The 16,472-nt window shown below is 50.2% G+C and overlaps 1 protein-coding gene and 1 pseudogene across 1 annotated transcript; both read right to left on the bottom strand.

The window, feature by feature from the left end:
* LOC110483738 (uncharacterized) overlaps positions 1-16,472 on the bottom strand; it is a 65,666-nt pseudogene that overhangs the window by 29,673 nt on the left and 19,521 nt on the right.
* On the bottom strand, positions 531-1,463 carry LOC146763994 (olfactory receptor 14J1-like). Its single transcript, XM_085565575.1, has one exon. It carries the CDS (start codon positions 1,461-1,463, stop codon positions 531-533), a length of 933 nt encoding a protein of 310 aa, XP_085421701.1.

The raw sequence follows: 16,472 nt of genomic DNA, 5'->3' as shown, positions 1-16,472 counted from the left end.
CCCTGGCCTGAGGCGTCAGTGCTGCCCCAGCAGTGCCCATGGCCTGTCCCTGCTGCAGCCCCGGCACTGCCACCCCCAGGACTGTGCCCGGCCCCGAGAGCACTCAGGCCCTGCAGCAACACCAGGGCCACCAGGGCAGCGGGGCAGGGCCACGGGAGCAGCACTGGCAGCACCAAGTGCTGCTGCTCCTGGGCACAGCTGCTGTGCCAGCCCGGATCTGCCCCAGCTCTGCACACAGACATTGCTGCTGCAGCTCCAGAGAAGGCAACAAAAGGGCATCTCTGCAGAAAACTGTGCTGGGAGATCCTTTAGTTCCTTGAAAGCCACTGAGAGCGCAGACTCTCATTGACACAGTCTGTGGCCACAGGGAAGGTGCAGAGAAACAAAATGAGAAATGGCACAAGCAAAGGCATTTCTTTGTTGATAACATTAAAAAGTAAAACAAAGAAAAAGCACCTTCAAAATGAAACCAACAAGAAGTATCAAAAATTACTTTTATTACAAGTGATTTGCAGAAATTGGCCAGGCGTTTAATGTCCCTGGAAGCATCCAGTCATCAGTCTCCTCACTGCAGCCTTGAGCTCATGGTTCCTCAGGCTGTAGATGAGGGGGTTCAGGGCTGGAGAAACCACTGAGTACAGAACTGACAGGGCCAGATCCAGGGATTGGGAGGACATCGAGGGGGGCTTGAGATTGGCAAATGCTGCAGTGCTGAGGGACAGGGAGACCACGGCCAGGTGAGGGAGGCAGGTGGAAAAGGCTTTGTGCCGTCCCTGCTCAGAGGGGATCCTCAGCACAGCCCTGAAGATCTGCACATAGGAGAAAACAATGAACACAAAACACCCAAATGCCAAACAGGCACTAACAGCAAGAAGCCCAAGTTCCCTGAGGTGGGATTTGGAGCAGGAAAGCTTGAGGATCTGTGGGATTTCACAGAAGAACTGGCCCAGGGCATTGCCATGGCACAGGGGCAGGGAAAATGCATTGGCTGTGTGCAGCAGAGCATTGAGAAAGCCACTGGCCCAGGCAGCTGCTGCCATGTGGGCACAAGTTCTGCTGCCCAGGAGGGTCCCGTAGTGCAGGGGTTTGCAGATGGACACATAGCGGTCGTAGCACATGATGGTCAGGAGGGAAAACTCTCCTGAGATGAAGAACGCAAAAAAATATAGTTGGGCAGCACATCCTGTGTAGGAGATGTTCCTGGTGTCCCAGAGGGAATTGTGCATGGCTTTGGGGACAGTGGTGCAGATGGAGCCCAGGTCGCTGAGGGCCAGGTTGAGCAGGAAGAAGAACATGGGCGTGTGCAGGTGGTGGCCGCAGGCTACGGCGCTGATGATGAGGCCATTGCCCAGGAGGGCAGCCAGGGAGATGCCCAGGAAGAGGCAGAAGTGCAGGAGCTGCAGCTGCCGCGTGTCTGCCAGTGCCAGCAGGAGGAAGTGGCTGATGGAGCTGCTGTTGGACATTTGCTGTGGCTGCACATGGGCACCTGTTCATGGAGAAAGGACAGTGAAGAGTTAGAGGCGATACCTGTAACCAAAATCAAAGACATTTCCCATACACCCTCCCCTGGAGCACACATAGACAGCCTTTTGTGTTCTACAGTTCTGGGGTTTTCTTCATAAACACCCTTATATCAGTCCTCGTGTTCCTGGAAATCAGAAACCTTCAGCATTTCTGGTACACTCAGGGAGAGCAGAGCACATTATGTGCGGCAAAGTGATGAGAGGAGGGTGAGGGGAGATGGTCTGATATTCTGATCTTTTTAGAATTTCTCTGGGCTTTGACCTTTCTCCCGAGGAGGATGATCAGCTTCCCACATTTTCCCTAAAAAACCCCCAGGTACAGCTGAGAGGAGATGGATCCACCACAGCCCAGCTCCACATTTGTAGCCAAGGACTCACATTGCTTATTTCACCAACCCAGTGGTATTTTCAGTGTCTCAAAACCTCTGCCTTTTCCCATCAATCTTATAACTCAGAGATGCTCTAGGACAGGTTTGCACCCTGGATTGAAGCTCCCAGCTTGGACTGAAATCTCAGGGACACTTCCAAGTGTCCTTCCGATGGCACTGGATGAAGGGAGGTGCAGCTCCTTCCCTGGCTGCACTGCCAGCATTGCCCAGAGCCGGGCACTGGGGACAGCTGTGTCACCCTGAGCCAGCTGTGCCCCCTGCCAGACCCCCAGTGCCGGGCAGCTGCTCCCAGCCCTGTGCTCTGCAGAGGGAACTGGGCCCGGGGCTGCAGAGCTGCCCCACGGCTCTGCTGCAGCTCTGCCTGCACAGGAGGGGCTGCACGCCTTGGAGCCCCGGCCCTGAGGGCAGAGGCTTGGCTGGGGCACAGGAGGGAGGGGGCTTGTGCAGAGGGAGGGGCTGCACTGGAGGGGATCCTCTGGGCATCTCTAAACCCTCCCTGCCACAGCATTTCTGGGATTTGTTTTCTCTCCTTCCCTGATCTTCTCTCTGCTTCCTGGAGATTTTCCTCCTGCAGCTGTTTCCTTGTGCCTGATCTCTCTGTGCCAGCACTCCCAGACCCCAAATCTCTGTGCACTCTCCTTGGCCTGACAGAACCCTGCCTGTTTGCAGGGCACTGGCTGGGGGCAGGCTCTGTTTGCAGCTTGGAGAAAGGACAGCTCAGACTGAGCCTGATGGCTCCAGCAAACGTGATGCTGCTGCTGTCCATGGACAGATAGGCTGAAAGCACATTAGGGATCTCTTGTGAATCTATTGATCACTAAAATAACAGTTCTAATGTCTCATGCGCTTGTCAAAATTCATAATCCACCATTAATATTAATCCCCCTTCCCTGCCACTCTCCAATAACAGGAAAGTGAATAAAAAGTCTTACGATATTTTCTCATTTTTATCAAAATCTTTGTCTTGGAAATATTCTATGAATGATCAGAACCCCTCAGCATGTCAGAGCTTCATGAGCATTTCACCTGCCCTGCACCAGAAATACTCAGAGTTGTACTCACAGGGTCTGTGGGCATTGGGATGTTCCAGCTTTAGGAGATCACTGCAGGAGCTGCAGCTGCATTGTCCTGCAGCCAGAGGTTCCTGTGCCAAGGGCTGGCAGTGATTCTGCCCCAGGCACTTCTCAGCCCCTTCCCAGCCCTGACTGATTGAAGCTCTCTGTGCCTCTGTGCTGTGCCCGGGCTGGCTGCAGGCAGTGCCCCAGCCCTGCTGGGCTGGGAGAAGAGCTGCTCAGCAAGAGAAATGTGCTTTTGAAGCTCTGCTTGGTTACCAGGATCACCCTCTGTGCCAGGAGCCCGGCCCAGCTCAGCAGCACAGACACAGCACAAGGACTTTAATGACCCTCTGGGGCTTTGTGCTCAGGCCCTGAGCATCAGGCCCTGACAGGGAGCTGCAGAAACCTCTGCAGAACTCCAAGTCGCAATCCAGCTCCAAAGTTTCTGGGACTTTTAATGGGTCCCACTGAGGGACACGACTGAGAAAGTGTCCCCAGGCCCCAGGCAGAGCAGAGAACTGGAGGCACTGATGCCAGGTGAGGACAAAGAGAAGCCAAGTCTTGGTGCCCTGGGGCACAGCAGGGTCTGTGCTACCAAGGGCTATGAGGAGACACCTTGTCCTGAGGCCCTGGGGCCTCCTGGCACAGCCCCAGCCAAGCTGGGCACTGTCAGCCCCTGGTCCTGCCCTCAGCATCCCCCCATGCCTACATCCCAGTGGCCTCAAGGATCTGCTGGAAGGAGTCCCTGGGGAGCCTTGGTCAGGAATGGCCCTGGGGGCTCCTTCATGCTCCCAGGGACTGCAGGTTTTTCAAAGGACTTTGGCTTTTCCTTTGGCCTTGGAGTCTCTGAGAGCTTTCTGCAATCATGGCCTCCAATTATCTGCTGTAATTAGTCCCTGGAGAGGCTTTGTCAGGAACAACGCTCATTAATGCTTCAAGGTACTTCAGTTCTTTTAAGGAACTTGGTGTTTCCCTTTTGATACAGACTCTATGGGAGGTTTGTGCAATCATGGCCCCAATGATTTGCTTTAAAGAGTCCCTTGAGAGCTTTGCACTGACACTTAGAGGAGCTCTTTAATGCTTTGAGATACTTAACTTTTGTAAGCTACTTTGGAATTTTCATTTCCAGACTGAGAAGTTTTTGTGCCATCCTGGCCTCCAGTTCTCTCCTCCAAGGAGTCCATGAGGAGCCTGTGTTCGGGATGGACCTAAGTAAGTCCCATTAGTACCTCGTGACACTTTGGGTTTTTCCTCTTGATTTTAACTTCTGGAAGTTTTTTTGCAATCTCCTCTCAGGCCCTGAGGTTCCAAGGCTCAGCTCCAAGTGCACCACGGGGCTCATTAGGATCAAGTAAGTCCTGACAAACCATGCTTCTGCCTTGATTTGCCACTGTTGTAATGCAGCTCATCATGAACATTTCCTTTACTGGTTTTGCTTCACCAATTTGAGATTTCTCAGCCAATGCATCGACTAGTGTAGTGGGTTCAGTGTTGGCTAATTATCAGTGCACACACTAGAATATACTTACTCAATTCCTGCTGTGAGGTAGGATTAGGAGAAAGGCAAAGGTCAAACTTTTAGAGTAAAAAGAAAAGTTTACTAACAGTAAATAAAAGAAGGAGCATTAAGGACCAGAACAAAACTTTCAGAACACTTCCTATCTCCTGACAACCTGAAAATGTAAAGAGAAAAAACCAAATATTTTCAGTCAGTTTACCATCTCTAGAATTGTCTTTCTTCTGTTCACTTAGGGAGAGAAGTTCCTCTTGTTTATGTTACGGAGGCATCTCCACAAGAAAACAGTTATCGCATGGCTTTTAGCTTCCACAAATAGCAGCTGCTCAGAAAAATCTGCAATTGTGAAGTCCCTCCAATTTTCTCACAGCCTTTCTCACAGCTGTGTTTATGGGCCATGTCAGTTTATGGGGTATTAGTTTAAAGAAGAGCTGTTAAAAGCAAAACTTCTCTCCTTCTATTTCTAAAATCATCTTCATCTCTGGGAACAGAGGTCTTCCTCTCTCCCTGAGGGCACGGGGTCTCATCACTGTGCTCTCTTTCTTGGTTCAAACTTCTCATGGGATCACAGCTACTGCAACATTTGCTCACTTTAGCATGGAGGCCTTTGCTGAGCAAGTCATCTCCCCATAGTTTTCAATGCCTTATAGGCAAAAAGAGAGTCTGATGTATCAATGACATCCTTCTCCATAGCTTTAGCAGAGGATTCCAGCCCCAAGATCAAGGCATCTCCTCATCCCTCCCACCTGGGACTCAACTTCCTCTTCCCTGCCCTCGGTGTGTCCATGTTGCTCCTCTGTGTGCCTGCCCTGTGTCCTTTTCTCTCACTGGAGGGAGGATGGCAGCACTGGCAGAGTCAATATCTCCCGGGGCTGCAGATGGTTCCGTGAGCCCGGCTGAGCTTGGTGGCTAAGTCTTGTTTTGGCCATGGTCCCTGGACATGAAGACCAGTTCTTTTCCACATGAATGAAGAAACAGAGTGCCACTGTTTTAGGGGTGGATGAGAGTTGACCACCAGAGGCAAAGGCCATCCAGAGCTGCCTGATTGTGTTCTAAGAGATACCCTTACAAATAGGAAATTTTTTAGAGAGGGTACCAATTTTGGCAATGGACATCTGAAATAGCAGACAGTTATTTCCATACAGAGAAGAGCACTGAGCCCCAGTGCTCCAGGAGCTGATGAGGGGCAGGCCTTGACATTCCAAGATCAGCTAGACTGGTCAGGTGGCCCATGGCAGGCCAAGCCAGCCAGACCTGGTCCATGTTCTCCTATCCCATGGGGCCCCACAGTGTCCCAATGGTCCCTTGCTTCCAGGAGGCCCTGAGGTGTCACAATGCCCCCTTGGTGACACCAGGCCCTGAAGGGTCGGAAAGGTCCCCATGGTTCCACCAGGCCCCACAGAGTCATAATGGTCTCTGGGTCCATGAAGCCCCACGGTGTCACCATGGCCCCTTGGTTCCATGGGCTCCAGTGGTGCCACAATGATCCCCTTGGTTCCATGAGGTGCCCACAGTGTCACAGTGATCTCCATGGGAAGGAAAGGACCGAGCCCCAGTGTGGCAGGGGCAGCCACCAGAGGCCAAGGCCAGCCAGACTTGATGGTACTGGCAGATTTTGTCTGGGAGCAACCCTTGAATATAGGGATATTTAGAGGTGGCATCCTAGTTTCAGACATGGACACCCGGAGGAGAAGGTCTGTTCTTTGCATGGTAAGAAAAGCACGGAACACCGGTGTTTGTGGGGCAGATGAAAGGTAGCCACTAGAGGCCTAAGGCAGCCAGACCTCTCTGTCCTGGTAGCTTTTTTCTGAAAGCAACTCTTGGATAGAGGGAATTTTGGAGGTTGAATTCCGTTTTTGGTCATTTCTTCATACATAAGGACAGTTAATTTCCATAGGAAGGAAAGCAGCAAGCCCCAGTGTTTCGAGGCAGGTGAGAGGCAGCCCCCAAGGGTCCAAAAGCAGCCAGAATTATCTTTCCTGGCATTTCACTTGGGAGAAATCCTTGGTGGTATGTAGTTTTGGAGGTAGAATCCCAGTTTTGGCCATGGGCGCCTGGTCAAGATGGATGGGTTTTTTCCTATGGGTAAGAGAAGCGTGAACTCCAAGTGTTCTGGAAGAAGACGAGAGGTTGCCTTAGGCCAAGCCAGCCAGATCTGGCTCTCCTGGCCCCTTTTGTTTAGGGGCTATCCTTGGACATATGGCATTTTGGAGGTGGAATCTCAATTTTGGCCATTTTATTAGGAAGGAAAGCCAAGAGCCCCCATGTTTCTGAAGCAGATAGGTGCCAGCCCTCAGGAAGACAAGGCCAGCCAAACTTGTCAGTCCTGGCACCTTTTTTCTGGGAGCTATCCTTAGATATAGGGAATTCTGGTGTCAGATGCCCAATTTTGGCCATGTGCGCCTAGTTGAGGTGAATGTTTTTTCCCATAAGAAAGAAAACTACATGGTCCCAGTGTTTCATAGGCAGATGAGAATTGGCCCCTGGGTGGTCCAGGCAGCCAGACCTGTTCCATGTTCCATTGGTTCTGTGGGACCCCACAGTGTCACAATGGTCTCCTTGGTTCCATGAGGCCCTGGAGTGTTACAATGTTCCCCTTGCTTCTGCAGTGTCACAATGGCCCCATGCTTCCATGAGCCCTTGCAATGTCACAATGGCTTCATGGTTCCACAGAGCCCTGATGTGTCACAATGGCCCCTCGGCTCCGTGTGCCCTCGCTGTGACACTGCGGCTGCACAAGGTCACCATGGACCCTTGGTACCTTGGGCTCTCTGAGTTCCACAATGGTCTTCTTGATTCCATGATGGAGCATGGTGTCACCATGGCTCCTTGGTTCCATGAATTTCTGCAGTGTCACCGTGGTGTCCTTGGACCTGGACTGTCACAACTGACCCTTGGTTCCATGAGGTTCCCCAGTGTCCCCGTGGTCGCTGTCAGAGGCTGGATGAGATCCATGTCCCGAGACACCTTGGGATGCTCGGAATGCCCGTGTGGGGCCGGGGCCGGGTCAGGCCTTGGTTTGTGGTGGGACAGAGCCCCGCCCCCAGCCTGGCCTGGCAGAGCTGTCAATCACACAGCAGGGGCGGTGCTGATTGGCTGAGCTGTCAACCAATCACACACCAGCAGCTGGTGCCTACCCTGACTCTGATTGGTCAATCACCTGGCAGTCCCAACCCAGGGGCGGGCCCATGGAGGCCCAGGGGGTTAAAAGCCAGAGCACGAGGCCAGCCCATGGTCTGGATCCTGCCTTCTCCTGGGGTTCCTCTGTTGGTGATTCTGGAACCCGAGCAGTTGGTGCCTGTGTGCGTGTCTTTCTATAGATCTGCTGCCTTTCTCTTGTGCTTCTGTGGAAGCTCATGGAGCGAGGTGGCCATTGTGACACTGAAGAACTTCATTGTGAGAACCCCGGGTTTAGTTTGGGGTCTCATGTGGTAGTAAAGTCTCTCCTCCAACCCGTGCGTCCAAAGAAGAACTCCGCAGCCTCTTCTTGTTTGGTCTCAAAATGATTTATTGCTAGTTATCTAACAGATTAGGTTCTCTGTTTGCGGCCCTTTGGTCAGTGGCCCAGGCAGAGAAGCACACACTCCTGACACCCTGACTGTCTGGTGTCTTCTTCTTCTCTCTCTCCGCTCAGGGCTGCTGCTATCTTTTATAAGATACATTACGTATAACATGTTTACAGTTATTCCCCAATACCTACTACCTATATTACCAAGTGCTTTTCTAATCTAAACCAATCTGTGAGTGCCAACATCACCAAGAACATGGAGGCAAGGAAGAAGAAGGAGGAAGAACAGGATCAACCCACTTTCCTCCATCTTAGAACTTCTGACCCCCATGTACAAAATAACAACCCCCCTGTACATGTGCTAAAAACCCCCTGTACAATACTAAAAAAAATTCCCCTCTGCTTTGTAGCTACTTTTACTATACTATCTAACCCTTTGTGACTGCTTGTTCCACCTTCAAAGTTGGTAATTCATTCCATGGCTCAAACTCAAAATCACAGCTGTTTCCAGCTGCCTGCTGTGATCTAAAATGCTTCTGACCAAGGCCTGGAACCTCTAAAAATGTCTGAGAGACATTTTGAGTTCCCACATCTCCCCTCCCTGTTTGAACCAAAAACACCTGCTTTGCCACTTTGTTCAAGGCCCTTCGAATGCACATGAAAATGCATGGCAGAACAAGCAGAAGAACTACAAGCCCTATAAGAATGTAAAATATTATTTTTAAAATTTCTTTCCACACTGGTGAGAGATCAGAAAGGTTAAAGAAATCATCCCACCAGGATCCTGTAACCTTTTTCAACTTGGTGATACTACTTTCTATCTGTTTTATATTTTCATGAATAGATTTTGAATGATCTGACAAGTTCATGCAGCACATCCCCTTAAATTCTTCACATCCGTGCTCATGTGACAGCAGCAAATAATCAATTGCCACAGGGTTTTGAAGCACTGCTTGTCTTGCACTGCTGATGTCTGTTAACATGTCACTCAATGCAGACGAAATGGCTCGAGTTTGTTTGCTCAATCCAGCATGCTACGTGGTCCAATTCTGTCAAGGCCACCCCTGATGCTGTTTGGGGTGAGAAAATTGCTACTGCAATTCTCCGAGCCTTGTTCCAGGTATAAACATCATCATCACAATTCGGACTATATTGTTTGAGGGAAAAAAGATCCCTACCAAACATGTTGAAAATGGTTTCCCCGGTTTTAAATGAGTCAGACAAATACTGTCCAGGCCCTCTGCCTTTGCCAGAGTTTCCCACACATTTTCCCTTTGTTGTTTCATGGGAAAGTCTGTCTCATTGCCCAAGGCAACAGGTGAGAGAATGAAGCACATGAACACTGCCTGTCTGAACCCCATGTCCATGTCCCCAACCTCTTGCGAGAAACCCTGCAATACAGCAACACTCAAAAAACACTTAATTTCCCCCAAAAAAACCCAAGTCTTTGGGTAATCAATCATTGTCTGATGAGACGTCTGCAGCGTCCTTGTCTGCCTCCGTCTGCGTGCTCTCTTCTTTGCTCCTCGGGTCCGCGTCCACCTGCGTCTGCACCCGAAAAGGTTTCACGTACCTCGCCGACACCCACTTCGGTCCTCGCTCTGTGGAAACACAAGCGAAACCCTTGCCCCAAGTTATTAATGTAAATGGACCTTCAATTTGTCCTGATTCCGGATTTCTGATCAAAACCAAAGGATTTTCCCTTAACTTTGCTTGTGTACTGTTTGTAAAATGCCTGAAAATTGGTGGTGTGGGCTCTGAAAATGAATCATTTAGAAAATTCAATACATACAGAGCTTTGTTCAGCCGCATATAAGGTGTTGAGCCTCCCTTTTCTGTTTATCCAAAAGGGATTTCAGGGTGTGATGTGTTCTTTCAATGATTGCTTGACCTGAGGGAGAATAAGGAATACCAAAAATGTGCTTCACTCCCCATTTTTTCAGAAATTTGTCAAGCACCTTGACTGTATAAGTTGGACCATTATCTGTTTTTATTTCTTGTGGCACCCCGAGTGATGCAAATGCTTGCAAAAAGTGTCTGCAGGCATGTTCTTCAGTTTCCCCTGTATGTAATGATGCAAAAATCGCCCCTGAAAATGTGTCTACTGAAACATGGATATTTTTGAGCCTCCCAAAAGATGGGTATTTTGTGACATCAGCTTGCCAGAGCTGAAGACTCTGCAATCCCCTTGGATTGACAGCTCCTGTAGACTCAGGAGGCTGCACAAGCTGACAGTCTGGACAAGCATTGATGATCTCCCTCGCCTGACTTTTGGAGAGGCAAAAGGATTCCATCAATGCCTGTGCATTCTGATGGAAAAATGCATGGCTCAATTTTGCCTGCTCAAAAATATGCGGCAATGTCTGAGATATGGTCATTGTGAGTCAGTCTGCGTGAGCATTTCCCTCTGCTAAGAACCCTGGGAGTGATGAGTGATATGTGTAACAAAATGTTCATGTTCTCTACTTTCTAGAATTGTCCTCATGCATGACAAATATGAATATAAAATTTCATTGTCAGTGTGTTTCAAAAGTGATCCCTCTAACCGTTTGACCACATTTGCAACATATGCTGAATCTGTGACCAGATTGAGAGGTTCCTGAAACAATTGAAAAACCCTGACAACTGCTGCCAGTTCCACAATTTGTGGTGAACCCTGTACCATTTTTATGTCTGATTCCCACTCCCCTGTTTTTGAATTTTGTCATGTGACCACTGATTTGTGAGTTTTTCCCAAACCATCAGTGAACAGTGTCACCCCATCCACTGGTTCCTGGCTTATTTTTGTTTTTTCCCTGAAACTTACTTTCTCATTCAGCATCCTGTGAGCTGGAAAATGAACTGTACAAATTCCCAGATATCCTAACAAAGCAATTGAAAAATCCTGTGATTTCTGCATCTCCCATTCAAAATACACTTTTTTCAAAGGAACATGAATAACTGAGAAATCTCTGCCTGACATTGTCAGCAACCTGGTTCTCGCCTTAATAATAATCTGTGCTACCATTTCTAGATCCGTGAGAATTGTTTTTGAGGGCCTGTAAGCTAAGAAAACCCACTCTATCAACAAAAGAGGGTCCATTTGAGACAAATCCCATTGGAAAATCAACCCATATAACTGTGCTGTTTCCCCCAACACTGCTAAATGAAAAGGCAATGATTCTACAAAGTGATGTGCTTGTCTCTGCTGAATCATGTCTGTGATCTTTTCAAGGTCTCTTTTTGCTTCAGGCGTCAGAGTTCTGGGAGATTTGATGTTATTGTCCCCTCTCAAAAGATCGAGCAACGACGAGATGTCATCATTGGTGATTCCCAGGATCGGTCTCATCCAGTTGATCTCCCCCAAAAGCTGTTGCAAGTCCTGGAGATTGGTGACCTTTGTGTTGATTTCCAGTTTCTGTGGCCTTATTGTTTGTTTCATGATCTTCCACCCCAGGTATTTCCAAGGTGCAATTTCCTGTATTTTTGGTGTACTAATTTCCAGTCCTGCTTTTTGCATCTGCGCAATCACACAGTCACGAACTTCTTGCACCTCCTGTTTTGTTGGTGCTGCAATGAGCAAATCATCCATATAATGGATAATTTCTGGTTTTGGATGTTTTTCTCATGCTGGATGCAAAGCTTGGGCCACGTACCATTGGCAAATGCTTGGAGAATTTTTGAGTCCCTGAGGAAGAACTGTCCAGTGGTATCTCTGCAAAGGTTCTTCTCTGTTGATGCTTGGGACAGAAAATGCAAAGCGTGGAGCATCATCTGGATGAAGTGGAATGCTGAAAAAACAGTCCTTGAGATCAATGATCACAAGCGACCAGTCCCTCGGGATCATCGAGAGAGATGGAAGCCCAAGCTGCAGTGGCCCCATGTCCTGATGACCTCGTTGATTTTCCTGAGATCATGAAGCAGTCTCCAAGACCCTGAAGTTTTCTTGTGAATGACAAACACTGGGGAGTTCCATGGGCTGTCTGTTGGTTTGATGTGTCCCTTCTGCAGCTGTTCCTGGACCAACTTTTTCAATGCACTCAATTTTTTCCGCTCTAGGGGCCACTGATCCACCCAAACAGGATCATTTGTTTTCCAGGTCAGTTTCAAAGTGCCACAGTGACCCCTGTTAAAAATCCAATTCTAATTTCAGTCCCCATTGTGCCAAAAGGTCCCTTCCCCATACTGTGATGGGCTTTTGCACGATGAAAGGATGGATAACTGCTGTCTTTTTTCCTGGGCCTGTGACAACAATTGCGTTCTCACTCTGCATGCACAGGGAACTCCCCCCTATGCCTGTGAGAGAACCCAAAGGTGCAACCATGTCCCATTCCCAAGGCCAAAAAATGTATGAAATAACTGTAACATCCGCTCCTGTGTCAAGCATCCCTGTAATAGCAATTGTCTTCTCGTTACAAGTCAACTGACAAGTAACAATGGGCCGATCCCGGCTCAAATGTTTCACCCAAGATGCATGCACTTCTGCTTGATCACCAGGAAAAGAGTCCCGTTTGTTGAACACCGGCATGGCTTGCCTTTCTGGATGAGATGGCAAAGCCATGGCTCGAGCAATCGGTGTGTTTTGTGGAATTGTCAGAGGTGGTCGCAAGGCTTTTGCCATGACCATCAGCTCCTCATTACGGTTTGCTGAAATCAAAGATGGATAAACAAGTCCAAGGATACTGCTCCTGTCCCTGGCCATTATTAAAAAGTCCTGTCTTTTCCAAGAAGTCCCTGTGACACCTGTAGGTATCACTGCATGGCTATTGTCCAAAAGACATGTCAGTTTGGAGGTTGCCAAGACGCATTGGAATCCGGGTGGTACCAAGTCTGGGTCGCTGGGGATTTTGGAGATTGCTCTGCTGAGGGGTTCTGTTTGTTGCTCCCCGAGGATTGTCCCTGCTGGTTCTGTGTCACTGCCAGGATTTGTGTCTGAGCGCGCTGGCGTTGATTCGCGCTCTTTTTCCCATTTCCCGGAATAGGAAGAAGTTTCCCATCCACATCTGTTTGTGAGTGACACTCACTTGCGAGATGTTTCCCTCTCCTGCACCGAGGGCAAAGGTCTGGTGGCTTGTTGGGCTTTGAAAGTTGTGGGCAGTTCCTTTTAATATGTCTTTGTGCCCCACACCCAAAGCACCGTCTTTCTGCATTAGGGTTGCCCTTTGTATAATTTGCAAGAGCTTCCCTGACACTTTTTCAATTTGATCCCCCAAGTGTTCCTCCATGATGGAAGCAACATGTTGTGGTGTCCCCACCTTGCTGCACGCCTCGATCATGTCTGCCAAGGTGGCCTGGTGCGGCATCATGCTGATGATCCGTCTGCACTCCGGATTGGCATTGGAGAACGCGAGGCTTTTGACCAGGTGTGGTTTCGCTCCCTCCTCGCTCACCTGCCGCTCCACCGCCTGAGAAAGACGATCCACGAATGAAGAAAACGGCTCTGCAGGACCTTGTTTGATCTCGGTGTAGATTGTGTCCTGGACCCCCGCTGGAGCAATCTGAAGAATCGCCCTCCGTGCTGCCTCTTTGATGTCGCTGAGCACGTGACGCGGGAGCCTCACCGCCTGTTGAGTTGGATCGTCCTCAGGAGGATCACCAGCAAGCTGCGCCATGGTGAGGTTCGCATTCGGCCCGCCCTGGTATCTGGCTCTCAGCTCCTCCAGGGATCTCCTCCACGCCTTCTGCCACACGAGAGCTTGGGTGTCTGTAAGAACTGATGTCGCAAGATATTTAAGATCATACGGTGTTAAATCATACATTCCAAAAATACTTTTTAACATTTGCTTGAAATATGGTGATGACAACCCATTGTCCCGAATGGCCTTAGCTAAATCTTTGATTGCTCCACGGTCCAGGCGTTCCCATCTCGGGTTTTGGCCCTGAGCGTCATAGTTCACTGGCATCATTATATTTCCCGAGCCCTGCAATAAACCTTTCTCTTTCTCCAATTCTGCTCGAATGTCCTGCCAGTCCACTTTTGCGCTCTGCAAAGCTGTAAATTCAGTGGGTACTTACCTGTAGAGTGGAGTCATCTGTTGTGGCTGCAGTTCTGGTGCAGCAGCACTCACCGATACCAACGGCGTCTGCAGCATCTGCGAAGATGAAGGCTGGAAGTCTCTGGAGAAAAGTGAAGCATCTGCTGTGGAGGAGAACACACGACTGCCTTGCGTTATTTGGAAAATTTTTGGAAGATGAACCAACAGTTCTGGCTGTGACTCCAAGGCTGTGCTTCAATATTGTAAAAGAAATTCAACAACCCCCTTTGATATGAAAATTGACTCTCCCTGCCCCGAAAGTTTGGCAGACCTTGATTTTGGAATTGTCCAAGCTGGAACACCCTCTGAAGCAGTGATGCGTATCGTTTCCTCCCGTTGCTGCACCTCAGCAGAAGTGTCCTGAGTCCCGCACTGTTCCGGTGTCAGTGGAGGTTCCTGCTGCCGTGCAGATGTGACCTTTTTCACCCTGGATTTTTTCTTATAAGAAACTGGAAAAAAGTCCTGCAATGTCACAGTCCCACCACTGGGTGGCGCAGTGCCTCGACCTGACAAGTTCTGCGAAGCCTGTTGCAATGTTGTGGTTCCGCCACTAGATGGCGCTGCCGCCTGACCAGCTGAGGTGGGAACCGCACTCTGCTCTTCAATCTGCACTTCGATAAACATTTGAGCATCTCTTCTGTCAACTGATTTACATTTGCAAATCCCGCACTAATTCCCGATAAACCTTTGAGCATTTCTCCTAACAACTGATTCACGTTTGCAATCCCTGCAGTTGATGAAACTGACTCTTGTTGTAACAACTGTTCTAATTCGGTCATGTCAGAAGCAGACAGGGATTGGCCGTGGCCTTGGGCTGTCTGTTGCCATGGGAACTGTGATGGAACGGTGCCCTGAGGAATGTTTACCTCCTGGCCACGCCCCATCCCTGCCTGCGTCATCTCAGGGGAGTGAACGCTCCTGCTCCGACCCTGGCTATGCTTTGGCCTCGCTCCGCCCCGCACCGCCTCCGAATCAGAGCCACTGCCGTCCCCCACAAGGCTGACACAACCACCCTCCTGTTCCCATTCCAACCCTGATGTCTCTGTCTCACTTTGCCCGTCTCCTGGCTCCATGCCAGCACCCACAGCCCGCGCGCGCCGGCTCCGCCCCTGTGTGCCCGTCCCGCGCGTTCGAAATGTGAGAAATCCCCTCCACCCGTGGCTGTCGGGTTTTGCTCGACCTTCACACACGTGCCCGCCGCCTGAGCTGCAGTGAGGAACGCCTCCCGCTGTCCCTCTGCCGCTTCCTCAGCAGCCCTGGCTGCCACAGTCAGGGAGCTGCCTTCCCGCGCCCTTTGGGCGGCCGCTTCTGCGGCCTCACGGATTCTCGACATTGAACGCGTCCCCGGGCGCTCCGAGCGTACCACCGCCGCACTCACACCCCCCGCTTTCGCCCCGATCCGTCCCGCCCCCGCCGCTCTCCCCGGCCTCGCTTTCTGCGTGGGCTGTTTTGAACTCCCAGCCTGCACAGATGTGGAGGCGCTTTCCTCTCCCTCCTCCCCCTGCTCTGCACTCACGTTCGCATCCTCCCCCACTGGAGCTGCTGCCGCCGCACCGTGGGTTTGGACTCGGGCAATGCCTTCCTCCCACTGAGGGTCGCGGCTGTGCCTGGCTCGCCCGCCTCCGTCTGGGGAAACTGGGTGTCGGAGGAGCTTGGGAACTCTTGGGAAACTGAGGAACAGTGAGAGCCCGGGGACACGGGACGCGATGGGGTATCATCTCCCTGATTTTCCACAGGAAGCAATCCTGCCTGTCCTGTGTCTGTGGTGAGAGGGGCTGTCCCGAGCTGCTGGCTGGACTGTCCCCCCCCCGTTTGTCACCAGGAGCCGTAGCTGCCTGGCTTGAGCTGCCGCGTTGTGAGAGTGACTCTAAAACTGTTCTTGCTGAAGATAAAAGTTTTGCGGCAAGCTTATTATTTTTTATAGCCTGATAATATAATTGCTTATTAATTTCCTGCCAAAAATTTGGCTCAAATGATAAATCTGGATCTGAGTGTGGGAAGTTACACCTCACCCACAATAATAAATCTTTCATCTCCTTTTGAGCAATCTCCACCGGATGGGCAGAGATGATGCCCTGGAAGGCAGATACTATTTCTTTTTCCTCTTGGGAGAATTCCCCCCCCATGTTCTTAATTTTGACCGTTCTCACCAAAAGCTGTGTCGGCTCGAGGTCAGTCCGGAGATGGCACTGATCACCGTCCAGCAGGTCACAGGTGAGAGATCCCAGGTGCACTTCTGGGTCATCTCCTCCCTGGAAAGTCCCCGAGACGAGTTGTTTCAGTGAAGGTCAGGTTCTTATCTCGAGCTGTCTGCTTCCTCTCTTCTTGGAATTTGCTGCGAGTGTGTGTGCTCTGCTCTTCTCTTTTTTTTCTTCTCCGCTAATGCAGGTTGGAGGTTGTTTGATGTTTCTTTTCGGTCTTCTTGCTGATGCCCGCAAAGGGACGCCAGATGTGAGAACCCCAGGTT

This window comes from Lonchura striata, chromosome 36, assembly GCF_050655825.1.
Source record: "Lonchura striata isolate lonStrDom1 chromosome 36, ASM5065582v1, whole genome shotgun sequence".
Taxonomy (NCBI): domain Eukaryota; kingdom Metazoa; phylum Chordata; class Aves; order Passeriformes; family Estrildidae; genus Lonchura; species Lonchura striata.
Note: the sequence above shows the minus strand (reverse complement) of the source record. Positions and strands in the feature narration are given on the sequence as shown.